This window comes from Bombina bombina, chromosome 1 (genome assembly GCF_027579735.1).
Source record: "Bombina bombina isolate aBomBom1 chromosome 1, aBomBom1.pri, whole genome shotgun sequence".
Classification (NCBI taxonomy): Eukaryota; Metazoa; Chordata; class Amphibia; order Anura; family Bombinatoridae; genus Bombina; species Bombina bombina.
In genome coordinates, this window is record NC_069499.1 from 15649514 (window position 1) to 15673213 (window position 23700).

Genomic DNA, 23700 nt, shown 5'->3' on the forward strand with positions numbered 1-23700 from the left:
TTTTTTTTTTACAAAATGTGTCTTTTTAGCCTGAAAACTAAACTTAAATAAATAATAATTCAAATGTTCCCTTTTTGTGCTGTTTTTATAGAGAATACTGATGCCCCTGTAGGTACCGCCACAGAGCTGTATATAAAGCACGTGCAGGTGTGTTAAAAAAAACAAAACAAAAAAAACACCATGTTTCATTATCTATTGCTGTATTTATTACTCTGTGACACGCAGCGTTGTCTATGTTGCATCTGTTTAGCTCTCCCTATTTACTGCAGTTTCTGATCATGTGATCTATGGGCAGAAACCGTTTGGAAGCGCAGTACAGTACCGATCAGGTTAAGGGGCAAATTCAGCGACTTTGGCACGTGTGTACCTGCGGGACAAACACTGAGCCCAAATAAGACAATGACTTGCCAGCTGTGATCAGTGCTGGGCGTGTGAGAACGACGTCCATTTCTTATAAAAATAAAAATGCCAGGATTCCACCTTAACTGTCTCACGTTCCATTAAACCCTCCCACAGATCCTTTACAATCTTCTACACCCCTGCAAACAGGTGCTCAGTATTGTGTTAGAATTCACAAGGTCTAGCTGTGCACTGAGCTTCTTGAGAGGCAATCTGATCTAATTCACAAGGTCTAGCTGTGCACTGAGCTTCTTGAGAGGCAATCTGATCTAATTCACAAGGTCTAGCTGTGCACTGAGCTTCTTGAGAGGCAATCTGATCTAATTCACAAGGTCTAGCTGTGCACTGAGCTTCCTGAGAGGCAATCTGATCTAATTCACAAGGTCTAGCTGTGCACTGAGCTTCTTGAGAGGCAATCTGATCTAATTCACAAGGTCTAGCTGTGCACTGAGCTTCTTGAGAGGCAATCTGATCTAATTCACAAGGTCTAGCTGTGCACTGAGCTTCCTGAGAGGCAATCTGATCTAATTCACAAGGTCTAGCTGTGCACTGAGCTTCTTGAGAGGCAATCTGATCTAATTCACAAGGTCTAGCTGTGCACTGAGCTTCTTGAGAGGCAATCTGATCTAATGCACAAGGTCTAGCTGTGCACTGAGCTTCCTGAGAGGCAATCTGATCTAATTCACAAGGTCTAGCTGTGCACTGAGCTTCCTGAGAGGCAATCTGATCTAATGCACAAGGTCTAGCTGTGCACTGAGCTTCCTGAGAGGCAATCTGATCTAATTCACAAGGTCTAGCTGTGCACTGAGCTTCCTGAGAGGCAATCTGATCTAATTCACAAGGTCTAGCTGTGCACTGAGCTTCTTGAGAGGCAATCTGATCTAATTCACAAGGTCTAGCTGTGCACTGAGCTTCCTGAGAGGCAATCTGATCTAATTCACAAGGTCTAGCTGTGCACTGAGCTTCCTGAGAGGCAATCTGATCTAATTCACAAGGTCTAGCTGTGCACTGAGCTTCCTGAGAGGCAATCTGATCTAATTCACAAGGTCTAGCTGTGCACTGAGCTTCTTGAGAGGCAATCTGATCTAATTCACAAGGTCTAGCTGTGCACTTAGCTTCTTGAGAGGCAATCTGATCTAATTCACAAGGTCTAGCTGTGCACTGAGCTTCTTGAGAGGCAATCTGATCTAATTCACAAGGTCTAGCTGTGCACTTAGCTTCTTGAGAGGCAATCTGATCTAATTCACAAGGTCTAGCTGTGCACTGAGCTTCTTGAGAGGCAATCTGATCTTATTCACAAGGTCTAGCTGTGCACTGAGCTTCTTGAGAGGCAATCTGATCTAATTCACAAGGTTTAGCTGTGCACTGAGCTTCTTGAGAGGCAATCTGATCTAATTCACAAGGTCTAGCTGTGCACTGAGCTTCTTGAGAGGCAATCTGATCTAATTCACAAGGTCTAGCTGTGCACTGAGCTTCCTGAGAGGCAATCTGATCTAATTCACAAGGTCTAGCTGTGCACTGAGCTTCCTGAGAGGCAATCTGATCTAATTCACAAGGTCTAGCTGTGCACTGAGCTTCTTGAGAGGCAATCTGATCTAATTCACAAGGTCTAGCTGTGCACTGAGCTTCTTGAGAGGCAATCTGATCTTATTCACAAGGTTTAGCTGTGCACTGAGCTTCTTGAGAGGCAATCTGATCTAATTCACAAGGTCTAGCTGTGCACTGAGCTTCCTGAGAGGCAATCTGATCTAATTCACAAGGTCTAGCTGTGCACTGAGCTTCTTGAGAGGCAATCTGATCTAATTCACAAGGTCTAGCTGTGCACTGAGCTTCCTGAGAGGCAATCTGATCTAATTCACAAGGTCTAGCTGTGCACTGAGCTTCCTGAGAGGCAATCTGATCTAATTCACAAGGTCTAGCTGTGCACTGAGCTTCTTGAGAGGCAATCTGATCTAATTCACAAGGTCTAGCTGTGCACTGAGCTTCTTGAGAGGCAATCTGATCTAATTCACAAGGTCTAGCTGTGCACTGAGCTTCTTGAGAGGCAATCTGATCTAATTCACAAGGTCTAGCTGTGCACTGAGCTTCTTAAGAGGCAATCTGATCTAATTCACAAGGTCTAGCTGTGCACTGAGCTTCCTGAGAGGCAATCTGATCTAATGCACAAGGTCTAGCTGTGCACTGAGCTTCTGAGAGGCAATCTGATCTAATTCACAAGGTCTAGCTGTGCACTGAGCTTCCTGAGAGGCAATCTGATCTAATTCACAAGGTCTAGCTGTGCACTGAGCTTCTTAAGAGGCAATCTGATCTAATTCACAAGGTCTAGCTGTGCACTGAGCTTCTGAGAGGCAATCTGATCTAATTCACAAGGTCTAGCTGTGCACTGAGCTTCCTGAGAGGCAATCTGATCTAATTCACAAGGTCTAGCTGTGCACTGAGCTTCCTGAGAGGCAATCTGATCTAATTCACAAGGTCTAGCTGTGCACTGAGCTTCTTAAGAGGCAATCTGATCTAATTCACAAGGTCTAGCTGTGCACTGAGCTTCCTAAGAGGCAATCTGATCTAATTCACAAGGTCTAGCTGTGCACTGAGCTTCCTGAGAGGCAATCTGATCTAATTCACAAGGTCTAGCTGTGCACTGAGCTTCTTGAGAGGCAATCTGATCTAATTCCCAAGGTCTAGCTGTGCACTGAGCTTCTTAAGAGGCAATCTGATCTAATTCACAAGGTCTAGCTGTGCACTGAGCTTCCTGAGAGGCAATCTGATCTAATTCACAAGGTCTAGCTGTGCACTGAGCTTCTTGAGAGGCAATCTGATCTAATTCACAAGGTCTAGCTGTGCACTGAGCTTCCTGAGAGGCAATCTGATCTAATTCACAAGGTCTAGCTGTGCACTGAGCTTCTTAAGAGGCAATCTGATCTAATTCACAAGGTCTAGCTGTGCACTGAGCTTCTTGAGAGGCAATCTGATCTAATTCACAAGGTCTAGCTGTGCACTGAGCTTCTTGAGAGGCAATCTGATCTAATTCATAAGGTCTAGCTGTGCACTGAGCTTCTTAAGAGGCAATCTGATCTAATTCACAAGGTCTAGCTGTGCACTGAGCTTCTTGAGAGGCAATCTGATCTAATTCACAAGGTCTAGCTGTGCACTTAGCTACTTGAGAGGCAATCTGATCTAATTCACAAGGTCTAGCTGTACGCTGAGCAACTTGAAAGGCAATCTGATCTAATTCACATGGTCTAGCTGTGCACTCAGCTTCCTGAGAGGCAATCTGATCTAATTCACAAGGTCTAGCTGTGCACTTAGCTTCCTGAGAGGCAATCTGATCTAATTCACAAGGTCTACCTGTGCACTTAGCTTCTTGAGAGGCAATCTGATCTTATTCACAAGGTCTAGCTGTGCACTGAGCTTCTTAAGAGGCAATCTGATCTAATTCACAAGGTCTAGCTGTGCACTGAGCTTCTTGAGATGCAATCTGATCTAATTCACAAGGTCTAGCTGTGCACTGAGCTTCCTGAGAGGCAATCTGATCTAATTCACAAGGTCTAGCTGTGCACTGAGCTTCTTGAGAGGCAATCTGATCTAATTCACAAGGTCTAGCTGTGCACTGAGCTTCTTGAGAGGCAATCTGATCTAATTCACAAGGTCTAGCTGTGCACTGAGCTTCTTGAGAGGCAATCTGATCTAATTCACAAGGTCTAGCTCTGCACTGGAGGCAATCTGATCTAATTCACAGGTCTAGCTGTGCACTGAGCTTCCTGAGAGGCAATCTGATCTAATTAACAAGGTCTTGCTGTGCACCTGAGCTTCTTGAGAGGCAATCTGATCTAATTCACAAGGTCTAGCTGTGCAATGAGCTTCTTGAGAGGCAATCTGATCTAATTCACAAGGTCTAGCTGTGCACTGAGCTTCCTGAGAGGCAATCTGATCTAATTCACAAGGTCTAGCAGTGCACTGAGCTTCCTGAGAGGCAATCTGATCTAATTCACAAGGTCTAGCTGTGCACTGAGCTTCCTGAGAGGCAATCTGATCTAATTCACAAGGTCTAGCTGTGCACTGAGCTTCTTGAGATGCAATCTGATCTAATTCACAAGGTCTAGCTGTGCACTGAGCTTCCTGAGAGGCAATCTGATCTAATTCACAAGGTCTAGCTGTGCACTGAGCTTCTGAGAGGCAATCTGATCTAATTCACAAGGTCTAGCTGTGCACTGAGCTTCTTGAGAGGCAATCTGATCTAATTCACAAGGTCTAGCTGTGCACTGAGCTTCTTGAGAGGCAATCTGATCTAATTCACAAGGGTCTAGCTCTGCACTGGAGGCAATCTGATCTAATTCACAAGGTCTAGCTGTGCACTGAGCTTCCTGAGAGGCAATCTGATCTAATTAACAAGGTCTAGCTGTGCACTGAGCTTCTTGAGAGGCAATCTGATCTAATTCACAAGGTCTAGCTGTGCAATGAGCTTCTTGAGAGGCAATCTGATCTAATTCACAAGGTCTAGCTGTGCACTGAGCTTCCTGAGAGGCAATCTGATCTAATTCACAAGGTCTAGCTGTGCACTGAGCTTCCTGAGAGGCAATCTGATCTAATTCACAAGGTCTAGCTGTGCACTGAGCTTCCTGAGAGGCAATCTGATCTAATTCACAAGGTCTAGCTGTGCACTGAGCTTCTTAAGAGGCAATCTGATCTAATTCACAAGGTCTAGCTGTGCACTGAGCTTCTTGAGAGGCAATCTGATCTAATTCACAAGGTCTAGCTGTGCACTGAGCTTCTTGAGAGGCAATCTGATCTAATTCATAAGGTCTAGCTGTGCACTGAGCTTCTTAAGAGGCAATCTGATCTAATTCACAAGGTCTAGCTGTGCACTGAGCTTCTTGAGAGGCAATCTGATCTAATTCACAAGGTCTAGCTGTGCACTTAGCTACTTGAGAGGCAATCTGATCTAATTCACAAGGTCTAGCTGTACGCTGAGCAACTTGAAAGGCAATCTGATCTAATTCACAAGGTCTAGCTGTGCACTCAGCTTCCTGAGAGGCAATCTGATCTAATTCACAAGGTCTAGCTGTGCACTTAGCTTCCTGAGAGGCAATCTGATCTAATTCACAAGGTCTACCTGTGCACTTAGCTTCTTGAGAGGCAATCTGATCTTATTCACAAGGTCTAGCTGTGCACTGAGCTTCTTAAGAGGCAATCTGATCTAATTCACAAGGTCTAGCTGTGCACTGAGCTTCTTGAGATGCAATCTGATCTAATTCACAAGGTCTAGCTGTGCACTGAGCTTCCTGAGAGGCAATCTGATCTAATTCACAAGGTCTAGCTGTGCACTGAGCTTCTTGAGAGGCAATCTGATCTAATTCACAAGGTCTAGCTGTGCACTGAGCTTCTTGAGAGGCAATCTGATCTAATTCACAAGGTCTAGCTGTGCACTGAGCTTCTTGAGAGGCAATCTGATCTAATTCACAAGGTCTAGCTCTGCACTGGAGGCAATCTGATCTAATTCACAAGGTCTAGCTGTGCACTGAGCTTCCTGAGAGGCAATCTGATCTAATTAACAAGGTCTTGCTGTGCACTGAGCTTCTTGAGAGGCAATCTGATCTAATTCACAAGGTCTAGCTGTGCAATGAGCTTCTTGAGAGGCAATCTGATCTAATTCACAAGGTCTAGCTGTGCACTGAGCTTCCTGAGAGGCAATCTGATCTAATTCACAAGGTCTAGCTGTGCACTGAGCTTCCTGAGAGGCAATCTGATCTAATTCACAAGGTCTAGCTGTGCACTGAGCTTCCTGAGAGGCAATCTGATCTAATTCACAAGGTCTAGCTGTGCACTGAGCTTCTTGAGAGGCAATCTGATCTAATTCACAAGGTTTAGCTGTGCACTGAGCTTCTTGAGAGGCAATCTGATCTAATTCACAAGGTCTAGCTGTGCACTGAGCTTCTTGAGAGGCAATCTGATCTAATTCACAAGGTCTAGCTGTGCACTGAGCTTCTTGAGAGGCAATCTGATCTAATTCACAAGGTCTAGCTGTGCACTGAGCTTCTTGAGAGGCAATCTGATCTAATTCACAAGGTCTAGCTGTGCACTGAGGTTCTTGAGAGGCAATCTGATCTAATTCACAAGGTCTAGCTGTGCACTGAGCTTCCTGAGAGGCAATCTGATCTAATTCACAAGGTCTAGCTGTGCACTGAGCTTCTTGAGAGGCAATCTGATCTAATTCACAAGGTTTAGCTGTGCACTGAGCTTCTTGAGAGGCAATCTGATCTAATTAACAAGGTCTTGCTGTGCACTGAGCTTCTTGAGAGGCAATCTGATCGAATTCACAAGGTCTAGCTGTGCACTGAGCTTCTTGAGAGGCAATCTGATCTAATTCACAAGGTCTAGCTGTACACTGGAGCCAATCTGATCTAATTCACAAGGTCTAGCTGTGCACTGAGCTTCCTGAGAGGCAATCTGATCTAATTAACAAGGTCTTGCTGTGCACTGAGCTTCTTGAGAGGCAATCTGATCTAATTCACAAGGTCTAGCTGTGCAATGAGCTTCTTGAAAGGCAATCTGATCTAATTCACAAGGTCTAGCTGTGCACTGAGCTTCCTGAGAGGCAATCTGATCTAATTCACAAGGTCTAGCTGTGCACTGAGCTTCCTGAGAGGCAATCTGATCTAATTCACAAGGTCTAGCTGTGCACTGAGCTTCTTGAGAGGCAATCTGATCTAATTAACAAGGTTTAGCTGTGCACTGAGCTTCTTGAGAGGCAATCTGATCTAATTCACAAGGTCTAGCTGTGCACTGAGCTTCTTGAGAGGCAATCTGATCTAATTCACAAGGTCTAGCTGTGCACTGAGCTTCTTGAGAGGCAATCTGATCTAATTCACAAGGTCTAGCTGTGCACTGAGCTTCCTGAGAGGCAATCTGATCTAATTCACAAGGTCTAGCTGTGCACTGAGCTTCTTGAGAGGCAATCTGATCTAATTAACAAGGTCTTGCTGTGCACTGAGCTTCTTGAGAGGCAATCTGATCGAATTCACAAGGTCTAGCTGTGCACTGAGCTTCTTGAGAGGCAATCTGATCTAATTCACAAGGTTTAGCTGTGCACTGAGCTTCTTGAGAGGCAATCTGATCTATTTCACAAGGTTTAGCTGTGCACTGAGCTTCTTGAGAGGCAATCTGATCTAATTCACAAGGTCTAGCTGTGCACTGAGCTTCTTGAGAGGCAATCTGATCTAATTCACAAGGTCTAGCTGTGCACTGAGCTTCCTGAGAGGCAATCTGATCTAATTCACAAGGTTTAGCTGTGCACTGAGCTTCTTAAGAGGCAATCTGATCTAATTCACAAGGTCTAGCTGTGCACTGAGCTTCTTGAGAGGCAATCTGATCTAATTCACAAGGTTTAGCTGTGCACTGAGCTTCTTGAGAGGCAATCTGATCTAATTCACAAGGTTTAGCTGTGCACTGAGCTTCTTGAGAGGCAATCTGATCTAATTCACAAGGTCTAGCTGTGCACTGAGCTTCTTGAGAGGCAATCTGATCTAATTCACAAGGTCTAGCTGTGCACTGAGCTTCCTGAGAGGCAATCTGATCTAATTCACAAGGTCTAGCTGTGCACTGAGCTTCTTAAGAGGCAATCTGATCTAATTCACAAGGTTTAGCTGGGCACTGAGCTTCTTGAGAGGCAATCTGATCTAATTCACAAGGTTTAGCTGTGCACTGAGCTTCTTGAGAGGCAATCTGATCTAATTCACAAGGTCTAGCTGTGCACTGAGCTTCTTGAGAGGCAATCTGATCTAATTCACAAGGTCTAGCTGTGCACTGAGCTTCTTGAGAGGCAATCTGATCTAATTCACAAGGTCTAGCTGTGCACTGAGCTTCTTGAGAGGCAATCTGATCTAATTCACACCAGTGCAAAGCCTACTTTGAATTTCCTTTCTCCAGATATTTTGGTGACGTCAAAGAAGAACAATTTAACTGGAGTTTCACCTTTATTATCAAGCCTGGAAACCTCCCATCGTTTACCCAACAACCTCTGTTACTACCACTTAAAGCTGCCATCTGTTTCTGTATATGCTAATTCTCTTCTGAATCTACTTGCTCCCAAAATCTTGCTGTTAAACTGTTTAACTTCGTAACGAAAAGTGGAACTTAGCCACGCCCCCTGTGACGTAACAGGTCTGACGTATCAGTACACTCCGCTCTTACTACAGCGTTCAACAGCAGTTTGGCCTGACATCCTAATCACAGAGGCAAACGGTCCGTAGCAAATCTATCAGCTAATCAGAGACTGTTAGTAACTTAGCTTGTCATTGCTAAGATTTATTCTGACGTTATTATTCACTCATTAATTCACGTCAATTCATTGTAACTTAAACATACTTGCAATTTGGATAAATGTGATACAAACTACTCAATAATTGAGAAATCATCAGATTGTTGTGCAGCTGAGAATCCAAATATAAAATTTAAACCGATCATTACAAAAAAGAAGATAAATCTTTTTGGTTTTAAAATTAAGTTTTTTTTAGATAAAGGAAAAAAAAAAAAAAAAGAAAAAAACTAAAAGAACAACAACATTTGCTTTAGACATTTACTAAAATGATATCCGCTATTTAAACATGATAAAGCACCTGTGCTACAGCGACGTCTGAAATATACAAACACTGAACTGACAAATTTACTTCCTGTGGTATTTTCCACAATTTAGGATCATTTCATCAACATTATGAGCCCTGGAAGTTGGAAGCAATTCCATTAACCCCCCAAGCTGCAAGGACAGGCTTTAGAGAACTGTGCAGCAATGAACCACAGCCCTCTCTGGTATCCAAGAAGTTAAAAAAAGTGTTCTACTTATATAGTGCACACACTGGTAAAGAAAAGTAAAACCAGGGATTGTGTGTGTGCACCTTAACTACCCAACGAGAGCATTAACAGGGCAGGTACGCACACTGGAGCCTTGTCACTAAAACCTCTTAAACCCTGGGGTATATTCATGGTATCCAAGGGGATATATCACTACTACCACCCAATACAGCTGAGAATATCCATACAGTAGCCTCCCATAAACAATGCCTGATTATAAAGTAAAAGCATTTTATAGTGGAGACCAGAGGCATTTATACACATATTACGGTCACAATAATAAATAGGAGTAAAACAAGAGTGAACTATACAACTCACCTCCCTCAAGAGAGAAATAAAGGAATATTGATTGCATATGCAGGTCTTAAGATATGTATTTATAGAGGAAAAAAACATTATTTGGCAAGAAAGAGATCCCATGGCTGTATTTACAGAAGTACCACCATTCTCTGAGATCTGAATTACACAAACATACACATATATATGATCAGTGCAATTAGGCTACAAGATTATTTTGTTTCAGTGGTATTTTACATCTCCAGCATTTCTGGTTTTAACCCTTTGGCTGCCAGAGAAGGCTGCAGCTCAGTTCCCAACATTCTGTGGCAGTCAAGAGGTGGTTAATGTTATGGCACATTCAATGGTGAGATTCAAACACTGTGCTGAAAAAATAAAATATTCAAGTAAATTTGCCTCTATTCTAAAGTGTGCGTCATCCCACAGTGCTAATCGTGATAAACAGAAACCGTACATTCATTCGCACAGCGCAGAGAGTGTAAGCAGTGTGCAGAGAACAAGCACTCGCCATTATACCACAAGCCACATTCATTACATGGGCTACTCGTACAAAAACAAAGCAAAATAACCATCAGACAATGTACGCTTCATCCTCGTCTCTTCCAAAGCTGGAGTCCGCTGACCGGGAGGACCCGGAGTTGGACTTATACATGTAATTTCTGGCCCGCGTAGGCTGATGAGAATCCGCTCTGGAGGTGTTCGAAGTCCTAGATACATGGTTTGGAGACTGGTTGGACGAGGATTTTTTGTTACTTGTTACCACCTCTAGGTGTCCTGCGGGGTCGATAATGGCGTTTATAACTGTAGGGGAAGACGTAAAACAAATATCAAATAAGAATCTCCAGAGAACTTATATCTAGTGAACAAATATTCCTAAAATCTGATAAAAATCTGATATTAAATGGATGGAAGAACATAATACACAGACTACGCTAAATAAGATAAGGCTTTAAAACCCACAAACCAGGAACTACACACAGACACACATATATACACACACACATATATATACACATATACACACACACACACACATACACACACACACAAACACATATATATAAAAGTTCAGATTAAGTGCACTCACTGTTACAAATCAACAACCGCCGGGGTGCTGCGCAAAGTGTATACATCCGTAGTATTTATCTTATGTATCCTATTTATCAGTGCACAGCTAGACCTTGTGAATTAGATCAGACTGCCTCTCAGGAAGCTCAGTGCACAGCTAAACCTTGTGAATTAGATCAGATTGCCTCTCAAGAAGCTCAGTGCACAGCTAGACCTTGTGAATTAGATCAGATTGCCTCTCAAGAAGCTCAGTGCACAGCTAGACCTTGTGAATTAGATCAGATTGACTCTCAGGAAGCTCAGTGCACAGCTAAACCTTGTGAATTAGATCAGATTGACTCTCAAGAAGCTCAGTGCACAGCTAGACCTTGTGAATTAGATCAGATTGCCTCTCAGGAAGCTCAGTGCACAGCTAGACCTTGTGAATTAGATCAGATTGACTCTCAAGAAGCTCAGTGCACAGCTAGACCTTGTGAATTAGATCAGATTGCCTCTCAGGAAGCTCAGTGCACAGCTAGACCTTGTGAATTAGATCAGATTGACTCTCAAGAAGCTCAGTGCACAGCTAGACCTTGTGAATTAGATCAGATTGACTCTCAAGAAGCTCAGTGCACAGCTAGACCTTGTGAATTAGATCAGATTGACTCTCAAGAAGCTCAGTGCACAGCTAGACCTTGTGAATTAGATCAGATTGCCTCTCAGGAAGCTCAGTGCACAGCTAGACCTTGTGAATTAGATCAGATTGACTCTCAAGAAGCTCAGTGCAGAGCTAGACCTTGTGCATTAGATCAGATTGCCTCTCAAGAAGCTCAGTGCACAGCTAGACCTTGTGAATTAGATCAGATTGCCTCTCAAGAAGCTCAGTGCACAGCTAGACCTTGTGAATTAGATCAGATTGCCTCTCAAGAAGCTCAGTGCACAGCTAGACCTTGTGAATTAGATCAGATTGACTCTCAAGAAGCTCAGTGCACAGCTAGACCTTGTGAATTAGATCAGATTGCCTCTCAGGAAGCTCAGTGCACAGCTAGACCTTGTGAATTAGATCAGATTGACTCTCAAGAAGCTCAGTGCACAGCTAGACCTTGTGAATTAGATCAGATTGACTCTCAAGAAGCTCAGTGCACAGCTAGACCGTGTGAATTAGATCAGATTGCCTCTCAGGAAGCTCAGTGCACAGCTAGACCTTGTGAATTAGATCAGATTGCCTCTCAGGAAGCTCAGTGCACAGCTAGACCTTGTGAATTAGATCAGATTGCCTCTCAGGAAGCTCAGTGCACAGCTAGACCTGGTGAATTAGATCAGATTGCCTCTCAAGAAGCTCAGTGCAACAGCTAGACCTTGTGAATTAGATCAGATTGCCTCTCAAGAAGCTCAGTGCACAGCTAGACCTTGTGAATTAGATCAGATTGCCTCTCAAGAAGCTCAGTGCACAGCTAGGACCCTTGTGAATTAGATCAGATTGCCTCTCAAGAAGCTCAGTGCCACAGCTAGACCCTTGTGAATTAGATCAGATTGCCTCTCAAGAAGCTCAGTGCACAGCTAGGACCTTGTGAATTAGATCAGATTGCCTCTCAGGAAGCTCAGTGCACAGCTAGACCTTGTGAATTAGATCAGATTGCCTCTCAGGAAGCTCAGTGCACAGCTAGACCTTGTGAATTAGATCAGATTGCCTCTCAAAGAAGCTCAGTGCACAGCTAGACCTTGTGAATTAGATCAGATTGCCTCTCAGGAAGCTCAGTGCACAGCTAGACCTTGTGAATTAGATCAGATTGCCCTCTCAGGAAGCTCAGTGCACAATTACGACCTTGTGAATTAGATCAGAATGCCTCTCAGGAAGCTCAGTGCACAGCTAGACCTTGTGAATTAGATCAGATTGCCTCTCAGGAAGCTCAGTGCAACTGCTAGACCTAGGACACCCTGTGAATTAGATCAGATTGCCTCTCAAGAAGCTCAGTGCACAGCTAGACCTTGTGAATTAGATCAGATTGCCTCTCAAGAAGCTCAGTGCACAGCTAGACCTTGTGAATTAGATCAGATTGCCTTTCAAGAAGCTCAGTGCACAGCTAGACCTTGTGAATTAGATCAGATTGCCTCTCAGGAAGCTCAGTGCACAGCTTAGACCTTGTGAATTAGATCAGATTGCCTCTCAGGAAGCTCAGTGCACAGCTAGACCTTGTGAATTAGATCAGATTGGCCTCTCAAGAAGCTCAGTGCACAGCTAGACCTTGTGAATTAGATCAGATTGCCTCTCAAGAAGCTCAGTGCACAGCTAGACCTTGTGAATAAGATCAGATTGCCTCTAAAGAAGCTCAGTGCACAGCTAGACCTTGTGAATTAGATCAGATTGCCTCTCAAGAAGCTCAGTGCACAGCTAGACCGTGTGAATTAGATCAGATTGCCTCTCAGGAAGCTCAGTGCACAGCTAGACCTTGTGAATTAGATCAGATTGCCTCTCAGGAAGCTCAGTGCACAGCTAGACCTTGTGAATTAGATCAGAATGCCTCTCAAGAAGCTCAGTGCACAGCTAGATCTTGTGCATTAGATCAGATTGCCTCTCAAGAAGCTCAGTGCACAGCTAGACCTTGTGAATTAGATCAGATTGCCTCTTAAGAAGCTCAGTGCACAGCTAGACCGTGTGAATTAGATCAGATTGCCTCTCAGAAAGCTCAGTGCACAGCTAGACCTTGTGAATTAGATCAGATTGCCTCTCAAGAAGCTCAGTGCACAGCTAGACCTTGTGAATTAGATCAGATTGCCTCTCAAGAAGCTCAGTGCACAGCTAGACCTTGTGAATTAGATCAGATTGCCTCTCAAGAAGCTCAGTGCACAGCTAGACCTTGTGAATTAGATCAGATTGCCTCTCAAGAAGCTCAGTGCACAGCTAGACCTTGTGAATTAGATCAGATATGCCTCTCAGGAAGCTCATGTGCACAGCTAGAACCATGTGAATTAGATCAGATTGCCTCCTCAAGAAGCTCAGTGCACAGCTAGACCCTTGTGAATTAGATCAGATTGCCTCTCAGAAGCTCAGTGCACAGCTAGACCTTGTGAATTAGACTCAGATTGCCCTCTCAAGAAGCTCAGTGCACAGCCTAGACCTTGTGAATTAGTTCAGATTGCTCTCAAGGAAGCTCAGTGCACAGCTAGACCTTGTGAATTAGATCAGATGCCTCTCAGGAAGCTCAGTGCACAGCTAGACCTTGTGAATTAGATCAGATTGCCTCTCAGGAAGCTCAGTGCACAGCTAGACCTTGTGAATTAGATCAGATTGCCTCTCAAGAAGCTCAGTGCACAGCTAGACCTTGTGAATTAGATCAGATTGCCTCTCATGAAGCTCAGTGCACAGCTAGACCTTGTGAATTAGATCAGATTGCCTCTCAGGAAGCTCAGTGCACAGCTAGACCTTGTGAATTAGATCAGATTGCCTCTCAGGAAGCTCAGTGCACAGCTAGACCTTGTGAATTAGATCAGATTGCCTCTCAAGAAGCTCAGTGCACAGCTAGACCTTGTGAATTAGATCAGATTGCCTCTCAAGAAGCTCAGTGCACAGCTAGACCTTGTGACTTAGATCAGATTGCCTCTCAAGAAGCTCAGTGCACAGCTAGACCTGTGAATTAGATCAGATTGCCTCTCAGAAGCTCAGTGCACAGCTAGACCTTGTGAATTAGATTCAGATTGCCTCTCAAGAAGCTCAGTGCACAGCTAGACCTTGTGAATTAGATCAGATTGCCTCTCAAGAAGCTCAGTGCACAGCTAGACCCTTGTGAATTAGATCAGATTGCCTCTCAAGAAGCTCAGTGCACAGCTAGACCTTGTGAATTAGATCAGATTGCCTCTCAGAAGCTCAGTGCACAGCTAGACCTTGTGAATTAGATCAGATTGCCTCTCAGAAGCTCAGTGCACAGCTAGACCTTGTGAATTAGATCAGATTGCCTCTCAAGAAGCTCAGTGCACAGCTAGACCTTGTGAATTAGATCAGATTGCCTCTCAAGAAGCTCAGTGCACAGCTAGACCTTGTGAATAAGATCCGATTGCCTCTCAAGAAGCTCAGTGCACAGCTAGACCTTGTGAATTAGATCAGATTGCCTCTCAAGAAGCTCAGTGCACAGCTAGACCTTGTGAATTAGATCAGATTGCCTCTCAGGAAGCTCAGTGCACAGCTAGACCTTGTGAATTAGATCAGATTGCCTCTCAGGAAGCTCAAGTGCACAGCTAGACCTTGTGAATTAGATCAGATTGCCTCTCAAGAAGCTCAGTGCACAGCTAGACCTTGTGCATTAGATCAGATTGCCTCTCAAGAAGCTCAGTGCACAGCTAGACCTTGTGAATTAGATCAGATTGCCTCTCAAGAAGCTCAGTGCACAGCTAGACCTTGTGAATTAGATCAGATTGCCTCTCAGAAGCTCAGTGCACAGCTAGACCTTGTGAATTAGATCAGATTGCCTCTCAAGAAGCTCAGTGCACAGCTAGACCTTGTGAATTAGATCAGATTGCCTCTCAAGAAGCTCAGTGCACAGCTAGACCCTTGTGAATTAGATCAGATTGCCTCTCAAGAAGCTCAGTGCACAGCTAGACCTTGTGAATTAGATCAGATTGCCTCTCAAGAAGCTCAGTGCACAGCTAGACCTTGTGAATTAGATCAGATTGCCTCTCAAGAAGCTCAGTGCACAGCTAGACCTTGTGAATTAGATCAGATTGCCTCTCAGGAAGCTCAGTGCACAGCTAGACCTTGTGAATAGATCAGATTGCCTCTCAAGAAGCTCAGTGCACAGCTAGACCTTGTGAATTAGATCAGATTGCCTCTCAAGAAGCTCAGTGCACAGCTAGACCTTGTGAATAAGATCAGATTGCCTCTAAAGAAGCTCAGTGCACAGCTAGACCTTGTGAATTAGATCAGATTGCCTCTCAGGAAGCTCAGTGCACCGCTAGACCTTGTGAATTAGATCAGATTGGCCTCTCAAGAAGCTCAGTGCACAGCTAGACCTTGTGAATTAGATCAGATTGCCTCTCAGGAAGCTCAGTGCACAGTAGACCTTGTGAATTAGATCAGATGCCTCTCAAGAAGCTCAAGTGCACAGCTAGATCTTGTGCATTAGATCAGATTGCCTCTCAAGAAGCTCAGTGCACAGCTAGACCATGTGAATTAGATCAGATTGCCTCTTAAGAAGTCAGTGCACAGCTAGACCGTGTGAATTAGATCAGTTGCCTCTCAGAAGCTCAGTGCACCGCTAGACCTTGTGAATTAGATCAGATTGCCTCTCAAGAAGCTCAGTGCACAGCTAGACCTTGTGAATTAGATCAGATTGCCTCTCAAGAAGCTCAGTGCACAGCTAGACCTGTGAATTAGATCAGATTGCCTCTCAAGAAGCTCAGTGCACAGCTAGACCTTGTGAATTAGATCAGATTGCCTCTCAAGGAAGCTCAGTGCACAGCTAGGACCTTGTGAATTAGATCAGATTGCCTCTCAAGAAGCTCAGTGCACAGCTATAGACCTTGTGAATTAGATCAGATTGCCTCTCACATAAGCTCAGTGCACAGCTAGGACCTTGTGAATTAGATCAGATTGCTCTCAGGAAGCTCAGTGCACAGCTAGACCTTGTGAATTAGATCAGATTGCCTCTCAAGAAGCTCAGTGCACAGCTAGACCTTGTGAATAAGATCAGATTGCCTCTCAAGAAGCTCAGTGCACAGCTAGACCTTGTGAATTAGATCAGAATGCCTCTCAAGAAGCTCAGTGCACAGCTAGACCTTGTGAATTAGATCAGATTGCCTCTCAGGAAGCTCAGTGCACAGCTAGACCTTGTGAATAAGATCAGATTGCCTCTCAAGAAGCTCAGTGCACAGCTAGACCTTGTGAATTAGATCAGATTGGCCTCTCAAGAAGCTCAGTGCACAGGCTAGACCTTGTGAATTAGATCAGATTGCCTCTCAGGAAGCTCAGTGCACAGCTAGACCTTGTGAATTAGATCAGATTGCCTCTCAAGAAGCTCAGTGCACAGCTAGACCTTGTGAATTAGATCAGATTGCCTCTCAAGAAGCTCAGTGCACAGCTAGGACCTTGTCGAATTAGATCAGATTGCCTTTCAAGAAGCTCAGTGCACAGCTAGACCACTTGTGAATTAGATCAGATTGCCTCTCAGGAAGCTCAGTGCACAGCTAGACCTTGTGAATTAGATCAGATTGCCTCTCAGGAAGCTCAGTGCACAGCTAGACCTGTGAATTAGATCAGATTGCCACTCTCAAGAAGCTCAGTGCACAGCTAGACCTTGTGAATTAGATCAGATTGCCTCTCAAGAAGCTCAGTGCACAGCTAGACCTTGTGAATAAGATCAGATTTCCTCTAAAGAAGCTCAGTGCACAGCTAGGACCTTGTGAATTAGATCAGATTGCCTCTCAAGAAGCTCAGTGCACAGCTAGACCCGTGTGAATTAGATCAGATTGCCTCTCAGGAAGCTCAGTGCCAGCAGCTAGACCTTGTGAATTAGATCAGATTGCCTCTCAGGAAGCTCAGTGCACAGCTACGACCTTGTGAATTAGATCAGAATGCCTCTCTCAGAAGCTCAGTGCACAGCTAGACCATGTGCATAGACTCAGATTGCCCTCTCAAGAAGCTCAGTGCACAGCTAGACCTTGTGAATTAGATCAGATTGCCGTCTAAGAAGCCTCAGTGCACAGCTAGACCGTGTGTAATTAGATCAGATTGCCTCTCAGAAGGCTCAGTGCACAGCTAGACCTTGTGAATTAGAATCAGATTGCCTCTCAAGAAGCTCAGTGCACAGTCTAGACCTTGTGAATTAGATCAGATTGCCCTCTCAAGAAGCTCAGTGCAACAGCTAGACCTTGTGAATTAGATCAGATTGCCTCTCAAGAAGCTCAGTTGCACAGTCTGACCTTGTGAATTAGATCAGATTGCCTCTCAAGAAGCTCAGTGCACAGCTAGACCTTGTGAATTAGATCAGATTTGCCTCTCAAGAAGCACAGTTGCACAGCTAGACCTTGTGAATTAGATCAGATTGCCTCTCAAGAAGCTCAGTGCACAGCTAGACCTTGTGAATAAGATCAGATTGCCTCTAAAGAAGCTCAGTGCACAGCTAGACCTTGTGAATTAGATCAGATTGCCTCTCAAGAAGCTCAGTGCACAGCTAGACCGTGTGAATTAGATCAGATTGCCTCTCAGGAAGCTCAGTGCACAGCTAGACCTTGTGAATTAGATCAGATTGCCTCTCAGGAAGCTCAGTGCACAGCTAGACCTTGTGAATTAGATCAGAATGCCTCTCAAGAAGCTCAGTGCACAGCTAGATCTTGTGCATTAGATCAGATTGCCTTCAAGAAGCTCAGTGCACAGCTAGACCTTGTGAATTAGATCAGATTGCCTCTTAAGAAGCTCAGTGCACAGCTAGACCGTGTGAATTAGATCAGATTGCCTCTCGGAAGCTCAGTGCACAGCTAGACCTTGTGAATTAGATCAGATTGCCTCTCAAGAAGCTCAGTGCACAGCTAGACCTTGTGAATTAGATCAGATTGCCTCTCAAGAAGCTCAGTGCACAGCTAGACCTCGTGAATTAGATCAGATTGCCTCTCAAGAAGCTCAGTGCACAGCTAGACCTTGTGAATTAGATCAGATTGCCTCTCAAGAAGCTCAGTGCACAGCTAGACCTTGTGAATTAGATAAGATTGCCTCTCAAGAAGCTCAGTGCACAGCTAGACCTTGTGAATTAGATCAGATTGCCTCTCAAGAAGCTCAGTGCACAGCTAGACCTTGTGAATTAGATCAGATTGCCTCTCAAGAAGCTCAGTGCACAGCTAGACCTTGTGAATAGATCAGATTGCCTCTCAGAAGCTCAGTGCACAGCTAGACCTTGTGAATTAGATCAGATGCCTCTCAGGAAGCTCAGTGCACAGCTAGACCTTGTGAATTAGATCAGATGCCTCTCAGGAAGCTCAGTGCACAGCTAGACCTTGTGAATTAGATCAGATTGCCTCTCAGAAGCTCAGTGCACAGCTAGACCTTGTGAATAGATCAGATTGCCTCTCAAGAAGCTCAGTGCACAGCTAGACCTTGTGAATTAGATCAGATTGCCTCTCAAGAAGCTCAGTGCACAGCTAGACCTTGTGAATTAGATCAGATTGCCTCTCAGAAGCTCAGTGCACAGCCTAGACCTTGTGAATTAGATCAGATTGCCTCTCAAGAAGCTCAGTGCACAGCTAGACCTTGTGAATTAGATCAGATTGCCTCTCAAGAAGCTCAGTGCACAGCTAGACCTTGTGAATTATGATCAGATTTGCCTCTCAAGAAGCTCAGTGCACAGCTAGACCTTGTGATATTAGATCAGAATGCCCTCTCAAGAAGCTCAGTGCACAGCTAGACCTTGTGAATTAGATCAGATTGCCTCTCAAGAAGCTCAGTGCACAGCTAGACCTTGTGATTTAGATCAGATTGCCTCTAAGAAGCTCAGTGCACAGCTAGACCTTGTGAATTAGATCAGATTGCACTCTCAGAAGCTCAGTGCACAGCTAGACCTTGTGAATTAGATCAGATTGCCTCTCAGGAAGCTCAGTGCACAGCTAGCACCTTGTGAATTAGATCAGATTGCCTCTCAGAAGCTCAGTGCACAGCTAGACCTTGTGAATTAGAATCAGATTGCCTCTCAAGAAGCTCAGTGCACAGCTAGACCTTGTGAATTAGATCAGATTGCCTCTCAAGAAGCTCAGTGCACAGCTAGACCTTGTGAATTAGATCAGATTGCCTCTCAGGAAGCTCAGTGCACAGCTAGACCTTGTGAATTAGATCAGATTGCCTCTCAAGAAGCTCAGTGCACAGCTAGACCTTGTGGAATTAGATCAGATTGCCTCTCAAGAAGCTCAGTGCACAGCTAGACCTTGTGAATTAGATCAGATTGCCTCTCAAGAGCTCAGTGCACAGCTAGACCTTGTGAATTAGATCCAGATTGCCTCTCAAGAAGCTCAGTGCACAGCTAGACCTTGTGAATTAGATCAGATTGCCTCTCAAGAAGCTCAGTGCACAGCTAGACCTTGTGAATTAGATCAGATTGCCTCTCAAGAAGCTCCAGTGCACAGCTAGACCTTGTGAATTAAGATCAGATTGCCTCTCAAGAAGCTCAGTGACACAGCTAGACCTTGTGAATTAGATCAGATTGCCTCTCAGAAGCTCAGTGCACAGCTAGACCTTTGTGAATAGATCAGATTGCCTCTCAGGAAGCTCAGTGCACAGCTAGACTTGTGAATTAGATCAGATTGCCTCTTCAAGGAAGCTCAGTGCACAGCTAGACCTTGTGAATTAGATCAGATTGCCTCTCATGAAGCTCAGTGCACAGCTAGACCTTGTGAATTAGATCAGATTGCCTCTCAAGAAGCTCAGTGCACAGCTTAGACCCTTGAGGAATTAGATCAGATTGCCTCTCAAGAAGCTCAGTGCACAGCTAGACCTTGTGAATTAGATCAGATTGCCTCTCAAGAAGCTCAGTGCACAGCTAGACCTTGTGAATTAGATCAGATTGCCTCTCAAGAAGCTCAGTGCACAGCTAGACCTTGTGAATTAGATCAGATTGCCCCTCAAGAAGCTCAGTGCACAGCGCTAGACCTTGTGAATTAGATCAGATTGCCTCTCAGGAAGCTCAGTGCACAGCTAGACCTTGTGAATTAGATCAGATTGCCTCTCAGGAAGCTCAGTGCCACAGCTAGACTGTGAATTAGATCAGATTGCCTCTCAAGGAAGCTCAGTGCACAAGCTAGACCTTGTGAATTAGATCAGATTGCCTCTCAAGAAGCTCAGTGCACAGCTAGACCTTGTGAATTAGTTCAGATTGCCTCTCAAGAAGCTCAGTGCACAGCTAGACCTTGGGATTAGATCAGATTGCCTCTCAAGAAGCACAGTGCGACAGCTAGACCTTGTGAATTAGATCTAGATTGCCTCTCAAGAAGCTCAGTGCACAGCTAGACCTTGTGAATTAGAAATCAGATTGCCTCTCAAGAGCTCAGTGCATACAGCTAGCCCTTGTGAAATAGATCAGATTGCCTCTCAGGAAGCTCATATGCACAGCTAGACCTTGTGAATTAGATCAGATTGCCTCTCAGGAAGCTCCGTGCACATCTAGACCTTGTGAAATAAGATCAGATTTGCCTCCTCAAGAAGCTCAGTGCACAGCCTAGACCTTGTGTATTAAATCAGATTTTGGGCCATCTCAGGAAGCTCAGTGCACAGCTAGACCTTTGAATTAGATCAGATTGCCTCTCAAGGAAGCTCAGTGCAACATTAGACCTATGTGAATTAAATCAGAATGCCTCTCAGTGAAGCTCATCACAGCTAGCGAACCTTGTTAATCAGATCAGATTGCCTCTCAGGAAGCTCATTGCATCAGTTTTAGACCTTGTGAATTAAGATCAGATTGCCTCTCAAGAAGTCTCAGTCAGTGGCACAGCTAGACCTTGTGGAATTAGTATCAGATTGCCCTCTCAAGAAGCTCAGTCACAGCTAGCCTTGTGAATTAGATCAGATTGCTTTCAAGAAGCTCAGTGCACAGCTAGACCTTGTGAATTAGATCATATTGGGCCCTCTCATGAAGCTCAGTGCACAGCTAAACTTGTGAATTAGGATCAGATTTGCCTCTCAAGAAGCTCAGTGCACAGCTAGACCTTGTGAATTAGATCAGATTGCCTCTCAAGGAAGCTCAGTGCACAGCTAAACCTTGTGAATTAGATCAGATTGCCTCTCAGGAAGCTCAGTGCACAGCTAGACCTTGTGAATTAGATCAGAATGCCTCTCAAGAAGCTCAGTGCACAGCTAGACCTTGTGAATTAAATCAGATTGCCTCTCAAGAAGCTCAGTGCACAGCTAGACCTTGTGAATTAGATCAGATTGCCTCTCAGAAGCTCAGTGCACAGCTAGACCTTGTGAATTAGATCAGATTGCCTTTCAAGAAGCTCAGTGCACAGCTAGACCTTGTGAATTAGATCAGATTGCCTCTCATGAAGCTCAGTGCACAGCTAGACCTTGTGAATTAGATCAGATTGCCTCTCAGGAAGCTCAGTGCACAGCTAGACCTTGTGAATTAGATCAGATTGCCTCTCAAGAAGCTCAGTGCACAGCTAGACCTTGTGAATTAGATCAGATTGCCTCTCAAGAAGGCTCAGTGCACAGCCTAGACTTGTGATTAGATCAATTGCCTCTCAAGAAGCTCAGTGCACAGCTAGACCTTGTGAATTAGATCAGATTTCGCCTCTCAAGAAGCTCAGTAGCACAGCCTAGACCTTGTGAATTAGATCAGATTGCCTCTCAAGAAGCTCAGTGCACAGCTAGACCTTGTGAATTAGATAGCATTGCCACTCTCAGAAGCTCAGTGCACAGCTAGACCTTGTGAATTAGATCAGATTGCCAATCTCATAGAAGCTCAGTGCACAGCTAGACCTGTGTGAATTAGATCAGATTGCCTCTCCAGGAAGCTCAGTGCACAGCTAGACCTGTGAATTAGATCAGATTGCCTCTCAAGAAGCTCAGTGCACAGCTAGACCTGTGTGAATTAGATCAGATTGCCTCTCAGAGAAGCTCAGTGCACAGCTAGACCTTGTGAATTAGATCAGAGTGCCTCTCAAGAAGCTCAGTGCACAGCTAGACCTTGTGAATTAGATCAGATGGCCTCTCAAGGAAGAGCTCAGTGCACAGCTAGACCTTGTGATTTAGATAAGATTGCCTCTCAGGAAGTCTCATTGCACAGCTAGACCTTGTGAATTAGATCAGGATTGCATCTCAAGAAGCTCAGTGCACAGCTAGACCTTGTGAATTAGATCAGATATGGCCATCCTCAAGAAAGCTCAGTGCACAGCTAGACCCTTGTGAATAAGGATCAGATTGCCTCTAAAGAAAGCTCAGTGCACCGCTAGACCTTGTGAATTAGATCAGATTGCCTCTCAAGAAGCTCAGTGCACAGCTAGGACGTGTGATTAGATCAGATTGCCTCTCAGGAAGCCTCAGTGCACAGCTAGACCTAGTGAATTAGATTCAAGTTTGCCTCTCAGGAAGCTCAGGCACAGGCTAGACTGTCGTGGAATTAGATACAGATTGCTCCCAAGAAGCTCAGTGCACAGCTAGACCTTGTGACTAAGATCAGATTGCCTCTAAAGAAGCTCAGTGTCACAGCTAGACCTTGTGAATAGATCAGATTGCCTCTCAGAAGCTCAGTGCACAGCTAGACCTTGTGAATTAGATCAGATTGCCTCTCAAGAAGCTCAGTGCACAGCTAGACCTTGTGAATTAGATCAGATTGCCTCTCAAGAAGCTCATTGCACAGCTAGACTTGTGAATTAGATCAGATTGCCTCTCAAGAAGCTCAGTGCACAGCTAGACCTTGTGAATTAGATCAGAATGCCTCTCAAGAAGCTCAGTGCACAGCTAGACCCTTGTGAATTAGATCAGATTGCCTCTCAAGAAGCTCAGTGCACAGCTAGACCTTGTGAATTAGATCAGATTGCCTCTCAGAAGCTCAGTGCACAGCTAGACCTTGTGAATTATATCAGATTGCCTCTCAGAAGCTCAGTGCACAGCTAGACCTTGTGAATTAGATCAGATTGCCTCTCAAGAAGCTCAGTGCACAGCTAGACCTTGTGAATTAGATCAGATTGGCCTCTCAAGGAAGCTCAGTGCACAGCTAGACCTTGTGAATTAGATCAGATTGCCTCTCAGGAAGCTCAGTGCACAGCTAGACCTTGTGAATTAGATCAGATTGCCTCTCAGAAGCTCAGTGCACAGCTAGACCTTGTGAATTAGATCAGATTGCCTCTCAAGAAGCTCAGTGCACAGCTAGACCTTGTGAATTAGATCAGATTGCCTCTCAGGAAGCTCAGTGCACAGCTTAGACCTTGTGAATTAGATCAGATTGCCTCTCAAGAAGCTCAGTGCACAGCTAGACCTTGTGAATTAGATCAGATTGCCTCTCAAGAAGCTCAGTGCACAGCTAGACCTTGTGAATTAGATCAGATTGCCTCTCAAGAAGCTCAGTGCACAGCTAGACCCTGTGAATTAGATCAGATTGCCTCTCAAGAAGCTCAGTGCACAGCTAGACCTTGTGAATTAGATCA

The 23700-nt window shown here is 44.6% G+C and overlaps 1 protein-coding gene across 1 annotated transcript in view; it reads right to left on the minus strand.

The window, feature by feature from the left end:
- Window positions 1–8957: 8957 nt before the first annotated feature.
- The window catches only part of CEP170B (centrosomal protein 170B), a 325448-nt gene continuing 310705 nt past the window's right edge, over window positions 8958–23700 (minus strand). Inside the window, exon 20 of the mRNA XM_053697256.1 lies at window positions 8958–10341. Coding sequence (XP_053553231.1) covers window positions 10112–10341 — 230 coding nt within the window. The 3' untranslated portion in view covers window positions 8958–10111. The remainder of the gene's footprint in view (window positions 10342–23700) is intronic.